General features: G+C 41.1%; 1 protein-coding gene across 5 annotated transcripts in view; it reads right to left on the minus strand.

The window, feature by feature from the left end:
• Nucleotides 1-728: 728 nt before the first annotated feature.
• RAPGEF2 (Rap guanine nucleotide exchange factor 2) overlaps nt 729-27,480 on the minus strand; it is a 179,466-nt gene continuing 152,714 nt past the window's right edge. For 3 of the 5 annotated variants that reach the window (XM_063135422.1, XM_063135426.1, XM_063135425.1), the window contains 12 exons: nt 21,024-21,264; nt 20,494-20,877; nt 17,886-18,097; nt 17,516-17,639; nt 16,006-16,029; nt 14,680-14,903; nt 13,004-13,189; nt 10,486-10,638; nt 8,104-8,329; nt 6,284-6,843; nt 3,496-3,804; nt 729-2,726 (listed from right to left, as the gene is read on the minus strand). In XM_063135422.1, coding sequence (XP_062991492.1) covers nt 2,701-2,726; nt 3,496-3,804; nt 6,284-6,843; nt 8,104-8,329; nt 10,486-10,638; nt 13,004-13,189; nt 14,680-14,903; nt 16,006-16,029; nt 17,516-17,639; nt 17,886-18,097; nt 20,494-20,877; nt 21,024-21,264 — 2,669 coding nt within the window. In that variant the 3' untranslated portion in view covers nt 729-2,700. The remainder of the gene's footprint in view (nt 2,727-3,495; nt 3,805-6,283; nt 6,844-8,103; nt 8,330-10,485; nt 10,639-13,003; nt 13,190-14,679; nt 14,904-16,005; nt 16,030-17,515; nt 17,640-17,885; nt 18,098-20,493; nt 20,878-21,023; nt 21,265-27,480) is intronic. The other 2 variants (XM_063135424.1, XM_063135423.1) reach the window with 2 other exon arrangements.

A 27,480-nucleotide genomic window follows, 5' to 3' on the forward strand; every position in this document is an offset into this window, starting at 1 on the left:
TTTAGACCCCTTTAGAAGCACTAAAAATAACTTAAACGAACAAAAACCTCTAAACTGAAATGGTCTATCTCTAACTAAGGTTGAAAAAAACAGCTGCAGATTGCAGGTAGACATTTAAATAACTCAATGCTCATCCACATACAAAATCTAGGCTTGAACCCTTTCTCCTGAAACCTAGTTTTCTATGCAGGGATTTTTAAAATATATCTAAGGAGGCACATTCAGCCATGTTAACACCCACCTGAAGTAATCCAGCTCAGACATCGGATTATCATCTCAGAACTATCCCTAAACTGCTTTGCATAGCCACTTGTATTTTAACTATGACAATAAATTGGCTGAAACCCTTTACAAAGTGAGGAAAGCGGCAAGTTGAGGAAAGGCAACAAAACGGATGATCTCCGAAGGATGCTTTCTCCTCAAATTGCTTTGACAGCAAGCACAATGTCAAGGAGTTGAGTCTTAATTTATCAGCATCATTTAGCCAACATTAGCTTAGATGTCAGCATAGCCAGGGCTTTACAACTCTTAGATGTTGGTGATATGTCATAGTATAAATTAAAGATTCACTGGTGTCACTACTATTATATCTTGATTTAGGCTATAAACAGGACTACCCCCAGTAGTTGCACTGCAACCAGCAAGGAAAGCTGCACGTGTAGCTCTCTACCATATATAAGAGTATCACAGCTTAAACAAACATGTATTATAGGACAAAACAATACATAGATCATTAACATTATATTTATTTATATTCCAGCTTATACAAACTGGATAGAAGCATAAACATAGTACATTTCTACCATTTTCAACAAAAATATATAACCAATATGTACAATTATTGTATTAAAAATACAAAAGGGATACAGACTCCACCAATGTCTTTCTAAAAGACATACAGGTACAAGTAGTATCAAAAGTATGAGGAAATCACCAGTTAGTTGTACATTCTGCACTTGACATCACAGAGTGAACTGAGATTAGCAGTCCTATGGTCTACAATTACTTAATGCCTATATAACATTTGTGCAACTTGTGATACAGCTAGGTTTGTTCTGTCTTGCTATATGCACATGAGGTCCATAGCCTATATAATGAAACTGGCAAATGCATATTACATGTAAAATTACAAATGCATAATTGACAATGTGATATATAAGCAAATAGACAAAAAGCCATGATTACAGGAGAAAGAGAATAATTAAATAAAGCACTGACATTGTTCAATACAGTGAAAAAACACTGCAATTTGATCTTTAGAAGTTGAAGCTATTTACGTTTATCTACTGATCAATATGATCAGCTGAGTTCAATGAAAAAAAAAGTCCAAGACCAGCAGTTCCTCACATCTGAGTACTACTCGGATTGGTAGTCTTCACTTTTCCGGAGTCTGTGCAAAACCAACACAAAAATAGAAAGGGGAGGGAGTGTCATTTCATTTCAGTCACTCAAGAGTTAATAGCAGCTGTGAGCAGGTGATTGCTAGCCATTGGCCTTCTCTACACATGCAGTGTTCCATTAAAACCCTCCACAGTTGTGAATATTTTTGCACTGCCAAGGCTGTTAACCTACACTCATTGTTTCTCCTTAAACAGTTCATGATTTCCTAACACCAAGCCAACAAAAATGAGATTATTAGATCAGTATTAAGGGCTGACATTAGCTGCAGTGTCCTGAATTGCCTTAACTGTAGTGTAATCCTGATCATTTCTGTGTGACAACTGTGATCATAGTACAAGGGAGAGGAAGGGGGGGAAAAACAGGGGGTGGGGGGATTAAAGTAAAAGATGAGGTTGCCATTTGTCATCTGGGTGGGACAAATGTTCTCACTCACCATCCTGTATTCCTCAAGGCACAGGAAAGGGATACAAAATGTTCTCTTTCTCCACTGACTATTTGCAGGAATTCAACAGCCCTGCATTATTATAGATGCAAATCAACAATACCAGCAATTCTAAAATTTATCAACTGTGCTTTGAGTGGAACACTAAAAATGAAGCTCAAAGGTCAATGAAAGGCTGAATGAATCCTCTCCATAGACCACGCCACCTTTACTTAGCCACACGATATTTTTTTTAAAAAAAGTAGTCCACACTAGCAATCCTTCTTTAAAAGTACAAAATAATACTGTAATTATGCAGTGTAACATTTCCCCCCTCTGAACACAACATTTAGAATAGCAACAAAGGCATTGTAAACAAGCAAACAAGCACTGTGTACTTGGAGGATTTCAACACATTTCTTTCCGAATAGGTTAAAAGGCCAAATGTAGCTTGTCAACTAGTTGATCTCGTTAGGATTGTGATTAAGATCTGAGGAAGATTTTTAAAAATGCTTCCAGGCATCAGGGAAGTGCACTCAGAGTTAATCATTACGATGCGCGTCGATCTTGGAATTTGGAATGATACTGTGTGATGTGGCAGACAGCGACAGGACGAGCTGGGAGAACACGCTGCACTGTGCATTTCAAGCAACACAGTTTGAAAAGTGCCAGGGCGATTTCTTCACAGTATTTCACATGCAAGGGGAAGAAGAGTGGGGGAGGAGGGGGGGACAAGAAGCCCCATGCTGCTTTAAGGCAGGGAAGGAGGCAAACAGGTCCACCATCCTTTAATTAGAGTTCCAAGGCTCCTATACTAGGGACGTCATCTTGTGCTCTCCTTTAAGCTGGCTCACTCGGGATCCAGAAAGTCCCAGTTCTTAGACGGCAGAGACTTGTTCATCTTCTGCAAACACAACAGGACAGGAGGGAAATAAATTTCAAGGTCTTTCAAACTAAACAGCCAACGAATGCATGTACTCTCTGTTCACATTTTATTTTCATTAAACATTTCGCACCGCATTTCCCCCCTTTAGATTCAAACATCCGATGCTTGACCATAAAAGCGGCTCTGACATTTCCACTTGAACTTGGCCAAATCAGATTGGTAAGCTATTCATCTGTCAATTAACATTAGACTCAATAAAGTTCTAATTTATACACATTTGTTACAAACGGTATGTGTCCCTGAATTTGGCTCTATTAAGTCATAATCCTAAGAACTTTGATATGCTGCAGAGGAACTGCACATATTATAGTATCTTGGCATACAAAACAGCGCATTTAAAGAACTCTCTTCAATTTTACACCAAAAAGAAATGTCCTGCCTGTGGAAGCTCCATCTCAAATCAAAGCTATATCTCAAACTAAAACAAACACCAAAATGTGGAATAACCTTTCAGCACTTAATGGTGAAACCTAACACATCTGCCATAAAAACAGCTATTTTAATAGCTGTTATTTCACAAGAAACCATTAGGCAACAAACCAGAAATACTTTTCTTTCCCTTTTTTTTTTTTCCTTTTTCTTAAACCAGAAACGCTTTTGAGCTCAGAGCCTGATACAGGTGCACACACATATTTTTTTTCCTGGACCTGGACCCTCTTTTTTGGAGGCAAACACACTTTGGGAAATGAATCCTTTACTTATTTTCAAAACGTGATAAGATGTTTACCATCCTCCTCTGTGGAAAACCCTTGAGACTGATAGTGGGCAAGCTGTGGGTCTGACTCGTTTGGTTTGTGCCACTGAGGTTTGTTAACAGGCCTGCTAGACGAATGGCCCTGTGACTGCTGCTGTGACGCTGAAGCTGAAGTCCCAGGGGCTTCGCTTGACCGTGCCACCATCCTAGACCTCTGAAGTGCCACGTTGTAATCCGGAGGTTTTCGGGCTGGGTGGGAAACTCCTTCTGCAAAGTCAATAGGTATCCCTACATAACCAGGCGGAGTTGGTGGTGGTTCACGATAGCGACCTTCTTTTCGAGCTGCAGTAAAATAACACATCGTCAGCAATCATTTTGACATGCGTTTATTTTTTATTTATTTATTTATTACATTTCTATACCGCCCAATAGCCGAAGCTCTCTGGGCGGTTCTTTTATTAAAATAAACGCAACTCCTAATCTTTCAATTAAACTGTTGTTTCTGTTTTTGCAAACATTATGTATCCATGTTCTTGGGTCTATCAAGTCATAACCTTGGTAGCTTCCAAGAGCGTGCAGCAACTTGGCATTAAAACAAAATACAGTATAGATACGAGCCAGCTAAAAAGTAAGTGCATTTGCATCTGACTGATTCCGACAGGGAGTTGAGCAGATGGTTAGAACTTGCCCTATTCAAATAAATGGGATCTAAAATGCTTAATTCCGGTTGGATTGTGCTGACATATCCATACTACATGCACACACCCCTACAGATTAAGTGTAGTTATAATGTGCATATGAGTGTTGAGTGAGAGAGGGAGGGAGAAACTCATATACTGGCAAACACATACTTGCAAAGCTACAGAAGAGGGGGGAAGTAAAATAACCAGGGAAGGCATATAAATCCTGAACCAATGATAAAAATCAGTTTGTGATAAGTCTTAAATTATGCATGCAGGGCATGAAGACATCTTGAAAAAGAATCTCAAGCTTAGATTTGTAAAGAACACAATTGATAAAAAGACACTGCGCAGCACAAATAATGTATGATTATGTTTTCATCTTTTAGAGAAAAATGCAAATAGCAGTAACCCACTCAGCATCTTGAATTATTTTGCAGAAATACAGTTGCATTATATATAGTTCCCTCACTCAAGATCATATTCTGAGAAGATTCATATTTTGTGTATTTCTCTTAGCATACTTCAATAATTTTTTTATAACAAAACTTATCGGTTATACTGCAAGAAATAAAGCATATATACATTCTCAAAGTACTGTGTTTTGCACTCCTTCCTTATGCATGGCTATTATTTTTAAAATGTCTATACTGTCTTTCAAAAATCAAGTTTTCCAATGCAGTTTTTTAAAAAATACAACAAAAAACTGAATAAATGCATGAAGGAATGAAGGAATGAAGGAATGAAGAGGAATGAAGATTTTAAAATCCAGGAATTGAAATGTTTGGGGTAAGCAAAAGTGAGGGAGGTGGGACACATTTTGCAAAACAAACGAACAAACAAAAAACCTTCCTCCTTATGCATTATGGCAAGGAGAGTGGGGGAGAGAGAGAGGGTGAAACAATCCATCCAGTCAGAAGGGGGTCAAAAAGCATTGCCATCATGATATGGCTTCATTATGTGATCATGTAGCCAAAACCAAAGATCAGGCAGCCTTCTCAGAGCGAGGCCAACGCTTCTCGTTCTTCTTTTGATTCGGTTTAGTGATGTCATCACGCAGCCAAATCACGCTGCTTATATAGGTGATGATTAATTTCCTGTGGTTGTTTTGGGAAGACCTCACACCCGCCTTTTAAGTCAATGAAAAATGGAAGGATAAAATTTCATAGTTTCTTCCTGAGAGCCCTGACTAGCACATGGATCCTCTTAATTACATGCAAGGCATTGTGCGCAAGGAGACCATTTGCCCTTCTTTCTTTGTTTTTTGAGCAATAGGTGAGGGTCAAATGAAGTAACCACTGATTATTGAATTATTTTGGTTCGAATATATCATCCAAGAATAGCCAGAAAGAAAGAACGGGGTTAGCGGACCATTCCTGAAGAATGTGTCCCAATGATCCCGAAGTTGTTCCTTCTGGAACTTTAAAGACCTTTCCCCCTCCCCATATTTATACTATAATTTGAGGATCTCCGCTTTTCGCTCTCTAACTGGCAATCTATTCATCAGGATCTGTGAAGTATGAAATTGTGAAGAAAAGGTGTGTGATGTCACTAAATCTGAAAATAGTTTAAAATAACCTTAGTTCCTATAGCAAGATTTATTCCAATCCTTTCAGCTCCTAATCACTAACACCAGCGTCTTCACACATCAAATCAAGTCTAAATCTCTATCAGTCACTAAGGTACAGGAAAAAAATTGTGATGAAGAACAACTTGAAATTATTCTTGATTGGGATTTATGGGAGAGCACTCCAGAAAAATATAGTGCTTACAGTATTATCACTGACATACAGAAGAAAAGGAAAAAACACCACCACCATGCAACAGTCATGTTTGAGGACACGGCCCTAAACATATTTACAAGCTGGAAAAGAGAACCAGAGCTTGCATTAATGACTGAAATGTGGGCATATTCAAGAAACTATTTAACTAAAAAAAAAATTGTAATGGAATAACTGCAATAGGAAGCATCATTTTTCACTACACAAATGGCTTTAACTGAAAAAAGCAAAACATGAGATAAAGACTATGAACTGGCTATACGTTTTGCTTTAAAAAGATTAAAGGAAAATAGTTATAAAATAAATTCATATTTATAGCAACTACGTAGGATACTTTGTGGTAAACAAAGTTAAACTTACCAATGAGACCCTTTGTATTACTTGTTGACACAGCTATATGAGCTGGCATGGGGACTGGCTTTGAATCCTCTGCTGTTAGAGACGTTATGCTACTGGTTTCAGCTTCAATTGACACATCCTTCCCACCCCTCCGTTTTATGGTACCTGTATCACCTTCAGAGTCCTCTCCCCAGTAGCCTGTGGAGGATGCCCAGCTTGCTCTGGACTGTGCTTGTTCAAGGCCCTCCCTACCTTGACTCTGCCTGCCATACTTTGTGCCATGATCGGAGAACATCATCGGGTCCATGTGGCTGCCAGAGGCCCACAGCCCTGCCCCATCGCCTGAACTATCGAAATGAGCATGTCCAAAAGGAAGAGACTCCCAACTTCGCTGGTGCTGTATTGTCTGTATGTTGTCATGGGAACCACTTGAGCAAGAAGTCCAGCTGCCACGGCCACTATCTGCTGCATCGAGTGATGCTCGGTCTCCCTGATCCTGTGACAGCTCCTCCGTACTGGGAGAAGAAATCATGGTTGCCCCAGCATACAAGCCTCTGTTCTCTGACAATGGTGCATAGGAGCTAAAGGGACACAGGAATGAAAGAATTAAGAGGCATAATACAGTGATGTAGCCACTGGCAACTGGCATTTCAAAGGAACTGTAGAGTGCTGATTACTTTACCACACGTGGAAGATGAATTTTATATTTATCCTCCCCACAATTAATGCATACAAAAGCTATAGCAACCCACCCACCACCACGCAATATGCTGCAGTTACACAAAACGTTTTGTTCTACTTCTGTGGTCGATACTTCAACAGTTGCCAAACAGGTATCTGATGTTAAGACACTTTGTGAACTATCATACCGAAAGTCCTGTTAGGCATTACTTCCTGCCACGCAATGTGGAGCAGGCCATGTGTCCCCAACCTATGCATGTCGTGGAGAAAGGAAGTGAGTTCTGCTGTGCCTGAGTGCTTTGAATATGGGATCTTCCTCCACTGTCCAGTGTGCTTGGGCACCTGAATCTGGAAGCCCAGTGGCTGCAACAAGTCCTTCTTGCTATCCTATCACCTTGGAAAATTTGGGAAGGGGGATGGCAGTGGTGGGTCAGGGTCACCTTCGCGACAGGGGCAGCATTAATGGAGCAGCAGGGCCTCAATTTGAAATGGGTTCAATATTAAAAACAGATTAACTTTTAATGTCAAGGTGATGCACTCCAAATGACTTTTGCCATTTCATATGTTAATGTTCTACATATTCAAATCTAAATACCAACAGAACATATCAGTCCTGAAATCATGTATAGTAGATACTGTTGCTATGCTACTATTATGGCGTGTAAAGATGCAGTGTTTTGCTTTTCATCAAAAGGGAGAATCGCAGAAGTCGTACTGTGTATCAGAGTACGTTTTCCTAAAATCTGCCCTCAGGTGTGAAGAGAGAGGCAGGCAGTTGAAGACCATTTACAGCTGAACTGTCTCTCCCCCAACTCCAGGGGCCACTAACATCAACTGTGGGAAGGATTCTGGGACAGAGGCAGGCAAGCGAAGACCACCTCATTCCCCTGCTCCCACTGGATTCTCACCACCACCACACACACACATCTGAGAGGGCTTTATGCCATCAACTGCCCTGTGGGACAGATCCTTCAGAGTTGAAATTTTAATATTGTTCATCATGGTTTGGGTCAAAGTATTAGTTCTTAGTTGTCAACCACCTTGGGAAGAGGATTATAAATAATGGCAATAAATAAATGATAACTAACAAGACAAACATCATATAAAGCCCTATAGTAGGCTTTTAAATAAAGATAATTGCACAGACGTGAATTTCCTACCCCAGGCTGTACTGATCTGGTTCAATCATGGCTCTTCTGTCCATCCTGCCCACTCCAAGATTGGTCTCCACAATGCTGACGGAGTGCCTCTGTCTCCTTTCATCATGTAGTGACACTGGCATGGAATCAAATGAAGAATTGCTGACAATGCTAGATCTGGAAGAAATTTCACTGTGACCAGAGTCTGAAAAGTTATCCACTGTTCCACTGAGAGCCAGAGTATAACCTGCACAGGGAAGAGAGTAATTTTAATCAATTGGAAGATATCCACAATAAACTTTCCAGCATTTGTTTAAAATTCAAAATATATAGCTTCTGTATCTTTTTTTAAATTTTAATTTGTTATTCTGAGAAGAATATTCTGACAAAAAATAGTAATGTTTGTCTCTAGTGGGACAGAATCATATTAGGGCTTATTGAAAATAAGGCATTTATAACATCATCTTATTTCCAAAATGGAGAGCATGGGGCAAGGAAAAATGAAAAATACAGCATCAGGTGATTCCTTTTAGCCCAGCTCTTCTGGTTGTTGTTGTTTTTGCAATTTAAACATTACTGGAGTAACTCGTATGAATAAAAAGGGCAATGTGTCCTAGCTATCCACTGGAACAAAATTTGAGTGAAGAAAGTAATATGTGAACCAACACATTCATGGATAGAGCCTCAGTAAACGGATTATAAAAATTACTACATTCTGATGTACCAGTGAACACACCTATCTGTTTCATAAGTGATTTCCATGTGATTGTAGACATTTGGGAATCTAATCTGGTAGCATGGAGAAAATGGGGTCTGCTGCCACAACTAGGGCTGATGCTTTAGGGATACATACCTCATCATTCCAAAGAGGTAAAGATTTTACATGAGGATTACTGTTCCTTCCAATTTTCTTCAGCTGAATTTTACACATGCTGAAGATAGTAGATCTTAATGATAAATTAGTTCTTAGTGATACCCTTATACACTTGTATCCATTGCTGTAACCATGGCAGGTTCTGTGAGTGAATGAAAAGTTTGCTCTACACAGTTTGGCTTTAAAGCAAACTACAAACATATTGATTACTGCGGTGCAAAGTGTGGAGATGATGAGCAGTTTCTGCCCTTTAAAAGTTATTTGCTATTTTTTGTCTTTATGTACGACTCGTTGCAAAGTTTTAGCAGTGATTAGCAGCTGATCAAAAATAAGACTTTTTACCTTTCCAACAATGAAAGAGGTTCTTTTCTCAACACTGGGCAGGGAAAGGTCTTTAGTCCAATTATCCGCTGATTGGAGATAAAACCTTTCCCCTGCCCAGTGCTGAGGTAGGTAGGTAGGTAGGTAGGTAGGGGTGTGGGTGGGTGGGTGGGTGAGAGAGAGAGAGAGGTATGTGTCCACTGCATGCAGGTCCCAGGAGGTTTCCTGAGCACCAACATGTTCCTTGCACTACAAAAGGTTCCCCACCCCTACATGAAACAATAATTTAGCTTTACATGCACAAGCAGGAGAGAATCCCTGCAAAGTGCTGGGCTCATACGCTTCCTGCTCCCCTCTCTTCCTCCCATACAACCAGCTGGAGGAAACCAAAATGTAATTTCACTTTTAGTATATTCCTGGATTTTGTGTGAAACAGGAACTGTTGTTTAAAAAGAAGTCTAGTCAATAGCTAAACAAACCAGAAAAACAATCCACGGTTTGAGGTTTGTTTTGTTAGCAACAGACTAGAGTTTCTTCTAAGCCACAATCCCTGGTTCTCACATAACGACAAGCAAGGAAACTGCTAAAGCAGATATATTCTGTTTCATTCCTCCTCCTGGCCATGCAGGAGGAGGAGGAGGAGAAGAGTGGAGGGAGTGCTTGAGGCTAGCATTTCATGCAAGCATATTCCTGCTTGTGCATGTAATACTAAATCCTGCCTCAGTGCATGTGGACTGGACCATGTGCTTATTTTACATAAAAGTTAAACTATTCCATATTGAGCCACAAACAGAGTTTTGAGACTGATTCACTTGACAAACCAATTCCTATAATATGAAGCATCAAACACCCCATGTCAGGGATGGGGAACCCCCTGCCTGCAGAGGCTCCCCATTCAGTTCGTAGAGTCTCTAAAAGACTCCCCACTGTCAGCTCCTCCCAGGGCTGTTTGAGGCTTCCCTCACGTGCCTCTTGCTGTCTCTATCAAGACAACAAGCAGCCCGCAAAGCCAGAGAATCAGCCAGCTTTTGTTTGCAAAACTGTGCTTTTAAGGAATGTCTCTTCGAGCTAAATCATAGTCAACTGAGTTTTTGGCCTCTTAACATGGGTCAAAGCAACTTACCATGGTTATAAGTATAAATGGTTATGGCTAAGCAAGGGCAAAGATGATAGCAGAAGAGAAAAGGGAAGTGTTTTAAGACATATACCTTTCCTTGGAGAGCTCTGTGGTGAGGTGGGAGGGGAAGATAGCTGTGAAGATGCATTTGAAATGGTGTCCTCGGCTGGCTTCTTATGACGGTCTAAACTTCCCTCTTCGGAGAGTGAAAGAATTTTCTTTAAAGCTTGTGGGGAATTTATACCTTCAAGCAAAAAGGAAAAGAAACCCCACATAATCTCAAGTAAATGCAAACACTTTCCCCACTATATTCAAATGAAGGTATGAACCGTTGATATGAAAATTGCCATTAATTACATTTAACTCATCCTTTCTCCATGCAGCACAGGTGGATATATTATCCATTCACACATATTTTCACATCCATCCTATAAAATTATGCTGAGAAAGAGAGACTGTCTAAGATCACCCAGTGAGTTTCATGGGATCTGAACCCAGTCCAAGTCAGTCATCTAATTCTGATGGGAGAAATTGTTTCTAAATGCTAAAAGCAAATTTAAATGTAACTATTTATTCCCAAGTAAAATGCAGTAATATTAGACCCATGTTTAACTTCCTGTTTTATATTCACTTGAAAAAGGCAGTTATGTCTCCGTTCTCTGCTATTTAAGGAAAACACTCGCTTTAATCTGGCATTCCAGCTTATACTCTCCTCAGGCCCGTAACTGAGATAGAAACATGTCTGAAGAGCAATTAAATTTAGATGATAACTGGTAACTTCACTGATTGCAAGGTTATATATAATTATCCACATGTTCAAGGTTAGAATAAGCAATGAGTAGAGTTAAGGAAAACACAGACTTGCAAATGCAGCTGTCAGTTGCTGGATTAGAAATCATGGTTTAAATTGGATAGATATTGAAATGTACATCTAAGTTCAGGTACAGTTTATTTGCCCCACATTGCTTTCAGTGAGATGTTTATGCAAACACCCATCCTGAGAATGTGGATCATAGAATCATAGAATAGTAGAGTTGGAAGGGGCCTATAAGGCCATTGAGTCCAACCCCTGCTCAATGCAGGAATCCACCCTAAAGCATCCCTGACAGAGGGTTGTCCAGCTGCCTCTTGAAGGCCTCTAGTGTGGGAGAGCCCACAACCTCCCTAGGTAACTGATTCCATTGTCGTATTGCTCTAACAGTCAGGAAGTTTTTCCTGATGTCCAGCTGGAATCTGGCTTCCTTTAACTTGAGCCCATTATTCCGTGTCCTGCACTCTGGGAGGATCGAGAAGAGATCCTGGCCCTCCTCTGTGTGACAACCTTTTAAGTATTTGAAGAATGCTATCATGTCTCCCCTCAATCTTCTCTTCTCCAGACAATCTAATTGAAAGAAATACAGTACTGATACACCGTGTCTGTAATTAGGAATTTAGGTGTGCATTTGACTTAAGTCGTGGTTCCTGATTCAGTAAACAATAGGTTCATGGAAGTGTCCTTTAGGTCTTGGTGCACTGCATTGGCTGTTCCATTGTCTGCCAGTGCAGTGTGACAAGAAAGGAAGTATCAGTCCAGGAACCATGGCAATGAATTGCTGTATTTCTTTTTTACCACTCCAGAGGGAAGGCAAAGTTAAGTTTTGTTTGTTCTCAGCAACTTTGGCTATACGATGCTGTGACTTTATCATGTTGGCTACATGATCCCTGATTGGCTAGGATCACATAGCCAGCAAGGGAAGCCAAAGCAGATGCTTAGAAGGTCACAGAACAGAGGCAAATAGGGTGAATTGAGGGTGTCTGGTGAACACTTTGGGTTCCCCCAAATCCCCTTTTTCATATTAAAAACAGATTGTCATCCTACCCCCCAACTTCAGCAAAGCTTAACTTTCAGAGGGTCCTATGACTTTTAGAAGCTTATTTTCAAAAATTTCAATAATGTGAAAAAATCAATAATTTACAAGTCTGAATATGATATTTTGGGGAAGATATAGATATATCAATTTACTGTGCAAAATCCCAAGTCCCAGTGACTCTATATTGCATTTCAAACAACATTAACTGCAATTTAGAAAAATCTTAAGGGGAAGAAATGTATGATGGCAGAGAAACAGAAGCAATAATGAAATAACAAAATCAGAAATTTACACTTTCAAACATAATTTGTTATGTTACAGCTCAAGGATGATGAATGTCCTCCTGAATAAACACAGATTCTCAAAGTGAATTTGGGGATATATTCAGTTTTATATTAACACAGGATGGAAACTGACAGAGAGTGGCTGTGATCTCTAATACCTCTGATATCTGATATCTTTTAATGAAGGGTGGTTTACAAATATAAAAAGTAACTAAATAAAATTATACTGCTTTTGCAACACTTTCAAACTGAGCTTTCCCAATCAAAGGCAGATAACAATAAAGATGTGGTAGACCATGCAATTTTCCTATCTTTATTTGTCCTTGCACAAGAACTATTCTTTTATTGTGTGAAACTACAATACAGAAACATTAGCTAACCATCTGAATTTTTTTTAGAAAAACACTCTTGAGAATTTGTTTAACAACATAACGTTTTTTCTGCCCCTGAAAAATGGAACTCGCACAGCACTTACCAAAAGGTGGGAGGTCCTTGACTGGCACTTTCTTACGAGAGGGATAAAGCGATACAGCAGGAACCTGCAACGCTTGGTTTGCTTTGTGCTGTTGCTGCTGCTGCACCTTCTGCTGGATCCCTGACCTATGTGCGACTGGGGATGTTTCAGACTTTCCAGACCGTTTTTCACCTGGAGTCTTGGGTACTTCAGTGAAAAGCAGAATTTAAAATATATTAAGATGATAGTCAAGCCTGTCTCACAGTCCTTGGATTTTGTATTAAACAGTGTACAAAGCAATGATAAAAAATGTGTCTGTAACTAGAAAGAGGAAAACAAAATACTCTCGGTTCTAAAACCTTTGCCTATTAAACTGAGAGTGCAATTAGTCCTCTTATTCAACTGTAATAGAGTATCATAAACTACAGGAATCATAGTGGTGATCAGTGATAGGTTGCTAAATGTGAACAACTTGATTAGGAAGACATAATTCTTTCAATGATGTCATAGCCAGGCCTAAACCCTTGGGACAGTTAAGTTACAAGACTCAATAAATAAATAAATAAATAAATAAATAATAAACAGCTTATCTGCCACAACTCTATACACTTAAACAGGGCTGATTCCCAAGTGTGCATAAGTGTGCTACCTTAAACTTTCTGGCACTAAAAACCTAAGGAGAAGAGGACAAGGTGTCTGCAAGCAATATTTGCTTATTCTTCCCACCCGGTTTCTTTTTTGCTGTTGTATCATGTCTAGTTTTACTTTTTAATCTCTAAAGTGCTTAGAAAATGTGCGGCACTTTGTAAGCATTAGAACAACAAGAAGTGGAAGTGGTTTAGTCTTGTCTCCTCACTGTTATTTAAAGGCTACTCAGTACAGATACCCAGAGTGGAAGGAGTAAAGATGACAACATCTGTTCACCTGTGGCTGAACAGACTGAAACGAGATGGTTGGCTGTAGAATACAGACCCTTTTTAACCTGATGGAAAGCATTTGGGGATGGCATATCCTACCTCAGAATAGAAAGACGGCTATACAAGTACCTTTCTTTATGTCAAGAGTAACTTGCCTGATAGTTTGCCTATCAGTTATCAAGAAAAAAAGGACTAGCTTGGCAATCGGTTGTACATGTTCCAAATATTTGAAAGAAGAAATCTAACAGTGAGCTAATCATAAAGCAGTGGAATATTGTCAAGTATGTTTCAGTAAGTTAAGATGAGAACCTCCTCACTGTTCTAAACCAAGTTGGCGACACCCATTACCAAAATGGGCTGTTATTCTCCTTGACCACAGAAAAAAACACAAACAAGTCAAATACTTCCCACTAGTAGAATAGCTTTCCCCAAACTGGCACCCTCCAGATGTGTTGGACTACAACTCCCAAGCCAGCCAAGCTGTTGAAGGCTGCACTATAAGAACTGCTTGCGCTGGCCTAACTTAAGGATTTATAAAGATATAAATACTCTACTATATTCAAATTGCATAAACAAAAGGAGGGGCTTAAACAAATACTTTTGCTTATGCCTGCCATTTGGAGGGCTACTTGTGGGCCTCCAGATGATTTGGCTTACAACTTCAATCAGCCCTAGCCAGCAGAGCCTATGGTGAGGAATGGTCGTAGTTGTAGCCCAAACATCTGGAGGGTGACAAGTTGCCAGCTTTGTATTATAGATTACGAAAAACAAAATGCTCACATGTATTGCTGGCTGGTTCACATTGCAGAGAGAGTGCCTGGAGGCTCTCTTCATCCATCTCCAGGTCCAAATTAGAGAGATACTGCTTGACTTTCCGTGCCATCTGGGCATCTTCATATAGCTTTTTGGCATTGAGGAAGGAGCTGCGACGGACCCGCTTTTTATGTCCGCCTGTTTGTGCAACATCAAGTACGGCTGCATTTGTACTGCCCTGACTGAGAGACCTGGGGTGAAGGAAGACAAGATGGCAGACGTGTAACTTAGTTCATCACTGCATCCTTCAATGAACTTGAAACATGCAAAAATCTGCATGAATGTCAGTCTATGGTCAAAGCTTACATGCCTCATTCAAGTAAGTCATACAGCTAAAATAGGGGAAAGGATACAAATCAAAAACACTCTTACATTCTTTTTTAAAGGTATGTATGTGTTCATTATATACATATTAAATGTGTATATGTATTCACTGATATAAGTCACTGGGACTTACTCTGTGGAAAATGTGAAATTCTGTATCATTGGGAAAAGAGTCAACCTCTCTCGGTAGAGTATTTCAAGTACAGGAGCATTAAGACAGGCTCATGCAGGAAGATGTCACCAGTAAATGGTGGTCAAGTCTCATGTAACATTAACATCAGGTATCCTCAACATTTAGCAGGACATGCTCACTGTATAATTTTTGGGTGAATCTATTAAAATATTTAATCTCTTTGCAATGTACTGAAAAGCACTCTATCTTTTCATTCCCTCTACTTTCCCCAGCTAAATAGGACATCTTGTTAAATAAAAAAAAAGGTTCTATTAGTTAATGAGGAAACAGCATGCAAATTTGGATGTTTTTATGTATGGGAGTTATTTTGCTTCTAATTTGTTAACAGTATAAATGAAGGCTGGATTGTAGAAAGACAATTTAGTTAGTTGAGCTGTAAAAACATTGTAATTAAATGTATAATACATGTAGGTTTGGATGGTTCTAGTCATTTATGATAGATATACATTTATTTCTGATTTTTATCTGAACCACCACCTTGCAACTGCATTTTGGAGCACTATTCCCACTGAGACTGGTTATATGTAGAAGGCCATTTTGGGGCTGCTAGATCAAACCAAGGAGTCTCATTGCTTGCATTTCTGTAAAGTTTCACAGCTCTTGGATTTATGACCTCAAGCAAAAGCAGCACTGGGATTAAATTTGATGCAAGTACAAAGGGGTTAACAAAAGGAAAAAAATGCGAGGACACCAGAAAATTAAGGGAAGCAGGTAGGATACAATGCAGATACTCAGAAAAGAATGGCTGTCTGTATGTGTTCTCTCCAACCACTTACCCCAGACTCCTCCATTTCTTCTTCCTGCAAGTGAGAGCCATGAATATTGAAGCATGGATTTAAGGAAGAGACAGAGAAAGATTATAAGCTCAGAAGGAAAGGATCAGACTTCAGGACAAGCAGTACCAGAAAGCCCAGGACAGTCTTCTCTCAGTCACTCAGTCAGAACAATACATTGAATAGTGTAAATAGAGTACCATAATATTAAGAGTAAAGCTTAGTTCACACTAAACTAAATTCACATTTGCTTACTTATACCTTTAGAATATGCTTGTGTTCTAAAACTTGGAGTGAATTATTTTCCCATGGCCTCTCTGCTTCTGAAGTTGCACATAATAACTTTCCCTTTAAAACCATTTATTTATTCAATATGCATTTCCTGTGCACTGTATCAAATGGATTTTTTTAAATATCTCCCAAACTACATGTGTACACTTATAACTTACCTTTATTTAAGTAAGAATAAGTGATTAAAAACCTGTTATTTCCCTCCCTCTCTATGATCTTTAAACAATGAATATAATATAAATTACACAATGACAGGCAAGAGCTGCCCATTTCCATCTGCGGCGCCTCAGATGGACGGAGGCATTTGACTAGTTACAAAAAATAGTCTGACCAGCGACATATGACTGTTATTATTTTTTAAAAGGTCAAAATGTGTAACATTAATTTTCACACAGTCACAGAGAATATTAATCAGAGGCAATGCACACGAACTGCAGGGGTCTACAATTTTGGGGCCTGTCTTGCAGGACAAGCCAAAAATTATTAGTCTCCAGCATCTCTCTTGGCAACACTCTGTCAACAATGGGAAAGGCCTACAGGAGAGTGGCTGGGCATATGGCGCTGACCGAAGGCAACAGAAGTGCTTTTGACCAGCGCCACATAAAGCCCTGCTTCCCTGCCCACCTCTTCTGATGGGGAATGCCAGTGGGAGAGTGGCCAGTTGTGCAAATCTGGTTTGAGGTGCCCCAAGCGCCTCTCACCAGCGCTGTGCACCACCACCTCCCCACTCGCCTTTCCAATCGGCGAAGGCCAGTGGAAGAGGGGCCAGCTCTGTGATGCTGGCCAGAGGTGCTTATAGCACCTCCAGGGCAACAGCATCCCACCTCTCCGCACCTTTCCTGGCTGGGAGGAGAGGTTTTCAAAGTTTAGGCTGGCAGAGATAGCCCTCTTGCCACTACGAGTGGATTTACTGAAGCCTCCTTGAACTATTTTAAAAAGCATAACGATAGTCCCAAGAGGCAGCTTTCATCGTCAAACGCAAACAACTTTGGGTTCAAAGATGAAATGCATGTGCAGCTCTGGACTATGTGTAATAAAAACAAATTAATTTTAAAAATAATAAAATAAATGAATTGATGTTAGCAATACATTTGTAATAACATGAAAGTATTCTTTATGAATATACATATGTAGCAATTAAACAGAATCGTTGTAACATAAAAGCCCCTACTCATGTGTAATGCAAAAGTGTGGGGGATTTCTGTTGGTCAAAACAACTCACCTAGTTCTGAACATTAAAGCAGGATCCATGTTAACAGAAGCCATTCGGCCTACATGGCGAATCTCTTTTGCAATCATGCGTAATTTCTCAAAATTGACCAAACCTTCTACTTTGGAGTCATTTCCTGCATTGCCAAAAGAATTACAGGCAAATAATTATAGCATTTGCCATTAGTCACAAGTAGGGTGGGGAAATCCCACCAAAATACTCAATACAGCAGGGTTAGGCAATCTTGTGCCCTCCAGATGTCCTAACTCTCATAAACCTGACCAACAGCCATTCTGCCTGGGGTTTATGGGAGTTGTAGTCCCAAATATCTGAAGAGCACCAAGTTGCTTACCCTGTAAAATATATATAATATTTTACTTACCTTCATGAAGGAATGTAAGGTCCTTTTTGATTACAGGGAACAATGGTATAATTGGGGGCTGTAGGTTTTGGCTATTCAAGACATTGCGATATTTTGCCATGTTCCTAGATGGATCAAACAAATCCTGAAGATCCTGAAACAATTTTTCATACTTGCTCGGAAGTTTTTCCCAAGTGGTACGTAGTCTTGCAACTGGAGCTAAATTCAGGCCACTAAAGGATGAATTCAAAAGGGGTTTGAAGTGTTTTAATCTCTGTTCAAAATGAAATGTGCATGCACAGCGTTCCAAACATGCATTGTAATATACAATTTTGTGAAGCAAGAATAAAAATAATCCAGGAATATAATCAAGCAATTGACAGAAATCCAGACACTAGTAAACAAAACCACTACTTTCAGAGAATACGCAGCTTGTCTGAGCAGCAATTTTCAAACACAATTTGTGAGTTGTAGAACCATCAAAAGATTATGGTAGCAGTGACATGGCATTCCTCTCTTACTAAAAGTGTTCTCATGTACATTACAACATTGCTTTCCAAACAGTATTGCAGTAACAGACACTTTTATAAACAAGGATCATTTTAGTACAAAGATGTGGCAATGATCATCAGTAAGCATTTGTTACTGGCAGATGGAAGTATTGTAATGAGTGGTACAGTAAAGTCTATTCAGAAGCTGCAGCTGTAAAATGCTATGAGTCATTCCCTTAGTACTCTAGCAAAAGGAGCATGTTATTACCAGAGGTTTAGAACAGACGTTGACTGGCTATGCTCATTTAGATGCAGCAGTGATATTGATTATAAAAGCCTTCTGTTGTCCGAGTCCTCTAGTTAGCTGATATTCAGCCTTGCTTCCATAATCAGCAAATTCAGCTGAAATGGTGAACTAAGCTGCCTAAATTAAGTGATTTTAAAATAATTGTTTCAGACCTAACAAATCATTAGAGGGCACTTCAATGGTCAAATCTACTTCTCTCCCCTGAGTGAACACATCCTAGCCTTACTGCCCCTCACAACAAGTGTCAGCATTTCTTCCTGCATTGAGGACTTTTGTTTGGAGCACTGTTGATCCATCCCAGTCACAAAGGCATGACAATAGTTGCCAGTATCAAATCAGGTAGATAAGGTAACATCCTTTTCACCGACTGGAATTGGTTTAAAGAATTCCTGGGTACTGCTGCAACTCTATCAATGATAGCTACTCTCAATGACAGTACTTCCAAATCACAGTGTTTCTATATTTAGCATCCATCAGCTTTCTTATATCCTGTTGTCATCCATAATAAAACCCAAATGAACATCAGCATTGCAGGATCAAAGCCACAGGAAAACACAATGGTATGCATCATCAATATACTGATTGCACCACACTCAAAATCATGATATCTTTCCTGTGTTCACATAAGGTATTAGACCAGTGGAAGGTCTTGCTGAAATGACATGAAATCACTTGCTACTCACAAATGATAATATTTCAAGACCGACAGTATCAATATCATTGGAAAGTACTAATAGAAGCAATAAAGTAATGGTTTTCTGATCAATCAAGCCTTTGAATATAGTAACGGGGTTGTATTTGGATTGAAAAACAGATTTCGCACAAGTCTGTGAGGCCCAAACAGCATCCAGATGAACATCAAACAAAGCGCCAACTGGATTAAAAACGATCCTTCCAAAAGGGAAGTTTCAAGCAACACAACACCTGGATAATTCAGAACCCCATTTTTGTTTGTATGTTTGTGAGAAACGCAAATTTAATATTGCCATCTCAAAGGAGGAAATGACTGTCTGAAAGTTAGCTTCTGCTCTATCAGCCAGGAAACGTATCCTGTCTAACTTACAATTGGGATCTTGTAAGCCAACACACAAACCTTTCAGATTAATAAGTAATATTAAATGAAATGAATCCAGGACTACATTCAGCCTTTCTTATTTCACTCCATCCCCTATGCTGTAGATCAGAGGTGCAGAACCTCAGGCCCAGGAGTCAAATCTGGCCCTCAAAGGGTCCCAAACTGGCCCTTTGGGGTTCCCCAGAAGACCATGCCCCTTCCCATGGCGCCACCCAATTTCTGCTGATCACTGGTCATTTGGTGTTTCATGCTATTTTTTCTCCATTCTAAAACGTGGAGATGCCACCCACCTCTGGAATGCAGCCCTCAAGAGCTCCTCTAAAATGGAGTTAGATCCTTTGGCTGAAAGAAGTTCTGCATCTCTGCTATAGACCCTATAGCTATAGGGTTAGGGAAATTACTCCTCTTGTCATTTTGACTTTCCTATTGCAATCCAATGGACATTTTCGTTTAGGAATCTGTATAGATATGACACTGGTAATGACAAGCATGCAATACTTACTTAAACAGCTTTTTGGAAGAATCCTCCTGCCTTTACATTACTCTATTCGAATTCTGTCCAAAGCTGCTGATGTGAGTTATTAAGTTCATAAGTTATCATTGTAACATTAATCTATTAATTCACAAAACAATAAAAAGACACAGATAGTACTTTCCTCTTACTATCTAGTACCCTTTTATTAAGAAGCATCAATTTATACATTATTCCTCGTTAACTCTACGTGAAATCACAGAAAAGAATCTAGCTTTGTTTACCTTATTATTGCAAACATGGAGTTGAAGTTCTTGCATTCCCTGCAGTGCAATGCTATCTTAATGAAGTGCTTAATTATCTTCATCCTTTTCAGCTGGTTGGTTTCTCGCAGAATCTCAGATGCTACCCAAAAGGTTTCTTGGTTTATTACCTCTTCAAACTTTTTCAAGTTAGTACAGCTAGATTTAGATTTCAGTTTAAACAAGTCATCTATGTACTCTGTAGGTTCAATGTTACGGAACAGTTCAAAGTTACGCATTGAGAGCTGGGTAGCCACTTCGACAGTACTGAGTTGCAGTAGAGAAATTTGGCTCTCTCTCAGCAATTCCTGAGCATCTTCATCTGAACACAATGTTTCTGTTTCCATATTGTTCTTCAGATAATACCTGAAAAAAATCAAGTTTCCCACATAATGGGATAGCAGTAATGAATACTTTTTTGCTAAGCAAATAGCTTGTTTTGAACTGACAAATCATTATATTTAGCAAGTATCTTCATTTATAACCAGAAATGGTCGATGATGTATTCTCACCTTCCACTGAGCTGTATCCTGTCAGCTAGCTTGGAGAGTTGATCTGGAAGCCTCCGTTGTTTGATGACACCCTCTGGAGTGACTGAGACTTCACATAAAGAATATGCATCTGCAGTGGTAGTTAGAGCAAACTCTCGGATTGCCTGAATGACCACTTCTTTTGCAGTTGTGTCCTTACTGATCATAATGTAGCGGCTTTGCTGGTCTGCTTTAAAAACCCTCAAAACCTGGTCTGGTAAATCTAAAAGCCAAACAACAACAGCAACTCTGTTACATCACATAAGCCATATAGTGGAATAAAATTCATTATTTTTCAGGCACCACTGATGCAATCAGAACAGACACACACTTATTTTTGCTTTCTCGGTCTTCTCCTTCTTCCTAAACAGCTCTTGCATGAATGCTATCCACAATCCTCCTTTTGGAAAGTAACCTTTTCCGGTTTATGATCAAAAGCCACTTCCAAGCCAGACAATAGTGGAATGAACATACTTCAAAGCTGGCTTCTTTAGAAATAGAGCAGAGCTTGTTATAACAAACTACGGTTCTTACGCAATGACAAGCCAGGATTCATTCAGAGTGAAACTAAACAGTGGTACATTCCTTCTCGTAGAGATGCATGGAAGTTCATTTTATTTATTTATTGTATTTAAAACATTTCTTGGCCACCTTCCAGGGCAGACATCCTCACAAGGCAGCTTACAAAAATAAAATACATAAAAACAGTAGAAGAACGGGGTATGCGAGCTTGAGGCTTGTTTCAGCTAATGCTCTCAGTGCTAGACAACGGCTTAGCATTATGTGGGAACTAGGCCACTGAGAACTCAATATCAGAAACCAATGCTGTACATCCATATTTCCTCCTCTGCCTGAAGAGGGTTCTAAACTCTGAGCACACACAGCCCCAGTTAGCCATGGAAAAGGGCAGAAGTCTGGATTCCATTACACCATTCCCCTAAACAGAGACAGCATTCTCAAAAGTACAAAGAAGCAGGGGCTTCCATGCATGGTTCGCTCTTGCTGGATTGTGATGAAATGGCAAAGCGGTTAAGTAATCTTCACTGCAAGTCAAGATGAGCTCATAAACTAAAAGATAAACTAAAATCCCAATAGTTGCCTTACTAGATGGCTCTCAATCGTTTTGAGAAAACATACTCTATATAACCCACAATGTTTTTTATTTTAATTTTATACCGCAGTTGTACACTTGTTATACGTTTATATTGAATTTTATCATGTTGTATTTTATAGTTTAATTGTTGTGAATTATCCAGAGAGCTTTGGCTATTGGGCAGTATAAAAATGTAATAAACAAACAAATAAATAATACAGAAACTTGAAAGGGCAAGAGGGCTGGAATGCTACTTTCTGATAAATAAACCCATCACACAATCAACTCCAGTTCCCCAGCTTCATTGTGCAACAAGAGATCAAGCCATCTCCTACCCACTCAATTCTATTGTCCTCTCCCTTTTCACTTCCAATACCTCTCCCTGAGTTCTGTAGACATATTATCAAAACATGTCCATTACTATGATTTCTCTCCCTCTTTCCCCCTAACTGTAGGGTGACCATACGCTCGGTTTTCCCTGGATTTGTCCGGGTTTGGGGCCCCATCCGTGTGTTTTTTTAAAAATATATATTTTAAAAAAGTGTCTGGGTTGCCAACGTCCTAACAGTGCCAGAAATCTTGTGTCTCACGAGATGTCCAGGATAAGGTATCTGACATCTTATCCCAGCAGTCTTGTGAGATGTCCAGGAGAGATGGAGAAGCCACTGCTCACTCGACTTTCCCATCTCTTGGAAGCCACGGAGCGTCGCATCTGCCTAGTGCTCCAACTCGCTACCTCCTGAGCCGGCACAGGAGACAGCAGGATGCATCGCTAGGCAGACGCATCCTCGGTGGCCTCCCTGCCTCTCCCTGAAGTCCCTCGTCTCGCAAGACTTCTGGGATGACTTCATCCCAGAAGTCTCATGAGACTGGGAGTGGGAAAGGCAAGGAGCAGCAGCTCAGGCTGGGCATGCCACGTGTGCCAAGCGCACCCCGACCTTTTGCCTCTCTGCACGGCAGCCAGCTGCTGCTGCTGCCATTGCTCCTGCTGCCTGGATCCCAGCTCCCTGTCTCCACAGCGGTGCTGCCATCTGTACCTCCAGCACCTACCCCTGCACAGCTGAGCCCAGTCTCGGCTCTTCTGTGGGACCTCCCTGTGCTCAAGCCACCACCATCGCCTATGTCCTGTTCCTCTCATGCACCATGGTCAGTGAAAGAGCTGCTGCCCTTTCCCTCTTCACTGTCCCTTCTCTCGCCTCCCTCATCATCGCAAAGGTGCTGGAGAAGGAGGCGAAAGTGCATCCCAAGACTCTACACTGGATTTACTCCAAAGTAAAGAAACAGGCATAGGGAGGGGGTTGCAAAGTGCAAGACTGATGCAAGGCAGCACCACCCCAGCGGGAGCCAGGCATGTCTGGCTGGTGATCTGTCTTTTTTTCCATTCCCCACATAGATCCCCTTTTCTCACACCCACACCATTGCTTTATCCTTGGGGGTGTTCCTGGGCTGTTATTCCCTTCCATGATTGTTCTCCTCTTTTCCCTTTATCCTAGGAAGGTTCTATGTCTTGTGCCACCTTAAAAACAGAGTTACAGCACAATCCTAAATTTGTCTACTCAGAAGTAAGTCCCTCGGAGTTCAATAGGACTTGCTCTGAGGTAAATATGAAAAGGAAGGAGTAGGGGGCATCGCTGAAGGCACTGCAGGTATTAACTATTATTAATACCCCTAAACATATACAGTGTGCCACTCTTTCAGTCTTGTATATCTACATCGTAGTACCAGTCAAATAATCACAACACTGAATGAGGCAGGTTTTCCATGGGAAAACTCTGTACATGGTCACAGATGCTTATTTTTGAATTGTAATTAATAGGGATGTGCTCCGCTCCGATTAGGAGCGTAGAAGCAGTAGCGGATTGGCCTGCTCCGCCTTACCCAGAGGCGGAGTAGGAGCGGACCGCGGACCCCCTAGAAGCAAGGCGAAGAGAAGCGACCATTTTTCGGAGCTCCGAGTTCAGGCGGAGCGCTCCGGTCGCCATCTTGAAAACATTTCGCCATAGGATTGCATTGCGGCAAATAATCGCGCATAACTACGTTGTTTTTGAAGCTATCGTTCTGGAAATTCTTGTGCACAGAGAGTCGTGGATGGGGGTCATTTTGAGACCACTCTCACCTCTCTGCGTGCTGTGGTTCACGTGCAATATTTTTTTAAAAATCGGGTCAACCGCGCGGCTCAAACTGCGTTTCGGCTTTTCGCCCATAGGATTGCATTGAGGGAAAGAATCGGGGATAACTGGGGGGGGGGGTTAAGCTATCGTTCTGAAAATTCTTGTGCACAGAGAGTCGTGGATGGGGGTCATTTTGAGACCACTCTCAACTTTCTGCGTGCTGTGGTTCACGTGCAATATTTTTTTAAAAATCGGGGTTTGGGTTTTTTTTTTTTATTTATTTATTTTTTTGGAAGCGATGACAGGCACATTCAACTCCCAATCCTGATGAGAATTGATCTCCTCAGAAAGCATCCTCCTCCAATCCCAGCGTTGGAGGGGGGACTAAGGCAGACCCACCCTGAGAACTTTCTGTTTTGTGTCTCTTTGTGGGTTGGCGTTCGTGGAGGGAACACTTAGTTAGTTAGTGCTCCTGCTTTGGACTTTGGAGATAGATTAGGATAGGTTTAGTTTGGCGCGTGTGTGTGTTTGTTTGCTTCTTTCTGACTTGTAGCTTAGTTTGCCCTGTGTTTTCCCCTTACTTTGATTTAATATAAACTTTATTTTTGAATTTTGGAGTGTGTGGTTGGGTTGGTTGCCCCCCCCTTCCCTGTATTAAAGCCTGACTGTTCTGCTTTTGTGAAAGCTTTCTTTTGAAAGCATACACACACTTTTTGTCCCATTTCCCTACATTTATATTCTTAAACATATTTTATTATATTCTTTCACATAGTCCATTAGTATATATTCTCATACATATTATATTAGTATTCATATTTTGTTCTTCTTATAGTAGTGGTTGGTTCTTTTCCCCCCTCCCCTCTCTTAAATCCTGATTGTGTTTCCTTCTATCTTCTATATACCAAATATACCAAAAAAATTGGATTCTCTTTTTCTTCTCTGTGTAACTTGGACAGAGTGGGCTGCTTTTGTCAAGTTCAACAGGCAGCCACAGATTGAGCATTTTGGGGAAAGCATACGCACACCATTTCCCTATTCTTAAACATATTATATTATATTCTTTGACATAGTCTTAGTAGTCTATTAGTATACATTCTCATACATATTAGTAGTAGTATTCATATTTTGTTCTTGTTATAGTAGTGGTTGTCCCATTTCTTGTCCCATTTCCCTACATTTATTAGTAATATTCTTAAACATATTATTATATTCTTGTAGATATTCTTAGTAGTATATATATATATATATATTAGTATATTCTCATACATATTAGTAGTAGTATATTTTATTGTTCTTGTCCCATTTCCCTACATTTAAACATATTATATTCTTCTTATACATATTCTTAGTAGTACCTTATACATAGTATTAGTAGTATTAATATTTTGTTAGTCATCATGAAAAGAGGAAGCAGGCGTGCTGAAAGCAGCAAGGCTCAGTCTGCCAGCAGTAAGCAGGCTTCCTCTCCTCCTGTGAAACTCAAACGGGCAACTCCTTGGCTGACTGCTCCAAAACAGAAGCAGGACAAGCAGCAGGCAGAGCCACTCTCTTCTGCAACTTGTGCCCGGCGTTCTCTTTTTGAGGGTGGGAATGGGAAAAGTGCCCGTTTGCAAGAGGCACGTGGCAGCAGTGCCATTAGAGGAGGAGGAGTATCCCCAACTCCTTCATTCTCCTTTCAGCCCACGAGCCCGCTGATGGACCTAGACGAGGTCCTCAGCACAGTGGAGGGGGGGGAGGAGGAGGAGGCGGTGGGCCTCCAGGATGTGGGGGCTGAGGAGGAGCAGCAGCAGGCCGAGGCTCTCTCCCCAGTCTCATCCCACACCCCTGTTTCTGTGGCAACACCAGAGAGCTCAGGCGGGCAATTGGTGGTGTCACCACGGAAACGAAAGACAAGCATCGTGTGGGACCACTTTGAGTTGGGAGCGGATCCCCGCTTTGCTGTCTGTCGCCACTGCAAACTCAGCCTAAGCAGGGGTTCATCGACAGGGCATTATGGAACCAGCAGCATGAAGATGCATCTTCATAGGCAGCACCAGGCGATCTTGCTGGGTAAAGAGGCGGGCAAGGCGACTGGTTCCAGGGGAAAGCCGAAGGCTGCTGCTGGCACTGCCACTCTAAGCTCTCCATCTCCCATCCCCACAAGGGTTAGGCAGGCAACCCTGCAGGACATGGGGTGGGGGAAGTATTGACCCACAAGATGGCGTTTTCCAATGCCCACCCAGGGTGCTACTGTGTTGGGGCATCTGCCGGGACTGACTCCTCCCCAATACTAGATCTATGACATGTCACTCTGCCTGCCCCTCTGCTAGCCTGTCCTCCTCGGTGACCGACTCGCTGGGATGGTTTGCGTTTGCAATGCGTGACTAACTGCAATGCTGGCTTAGAAACCAGCCATCACTTCCTTGTGCCCCCAGAAATGCCCGCAGCCTGCCTGCCTGCCTGCCCGCCTCCCCCGGGGTGCTGCTGTGGTGGGGCATCTGCCAGGACTGACTCCTCGCCTACTCTGCCTGCCTCTCTGCCCGCCTGGTGCCTGGTTTGCTCCCAATCGTCCTCCTCTGTGCCCCTCAAGGCGTAACTGCTGGCTTAGAAAGAAATAACCAGCCATCTTTGCCTCACTTTGCGCCCACTTATGGGTTGGTTTGCTATGCGTTAGTGCTCAAGCCATCCTTGCGGCACTACAATGCATGCTGCCTGCCTGCTTTCCCTCCCTTCTCCCCTTCCCGCCTTGCAGCGATGGTGTATGTGTCTTGCTTTGACTCAGGGGAGAAGTCCTTCCTGCGCTCACTTAGACTTTATCAAGTTCAATAATCCCTTTTTCAAATGTGCCAGAAGATTTAGGGTTATCTCGTGGCATGTTGGGATTGCCTTGGAACTGGCCCCATTGAGCTGTCTGCAATTGCAACTTTAAATCCCTGACATACTGGAGTGTTCAAATTTCAAAAGTTCCCCTAACATCAGGGGATGATGGGATTGCCTTGAAACTTGGTGTCCATGGGGACACATGGGTAAGCTGTCATGGGACCAAAGGATAGGTTTCTAACGTGCAAATTGACGTAGTTGTAGAATGGGACTTGATTTGGGGTGAGTTAAAAAGTTTAAGCCGCGCCAAAAATCAGGGGATGATGGGATTTGCTTGCAACTTGGCGTGCATGTGGACACATGGATAAGCTCTCATGGTGCCGAGTTTGAGGTTTCTAACATGCAAATTGACGGAGCTATCCCAAGGGGTGTGAAT

The sequence above is a fragment of the Elgaria multicarinata genome, chromosome 10 (genome assembly GCF_023053635.1).
Source record: "Elgaria multicarinata webbii isolate HBS135686 ecotype San Diego chromosome 10, rElgMul1.1.pri, whole genome shotgun sequence".
NCBI lineage: Eukaryota > Metazoa > Chordata > Lepidosauria > Squamata > Anguidae > Elgaria > Elgaria multicarinata.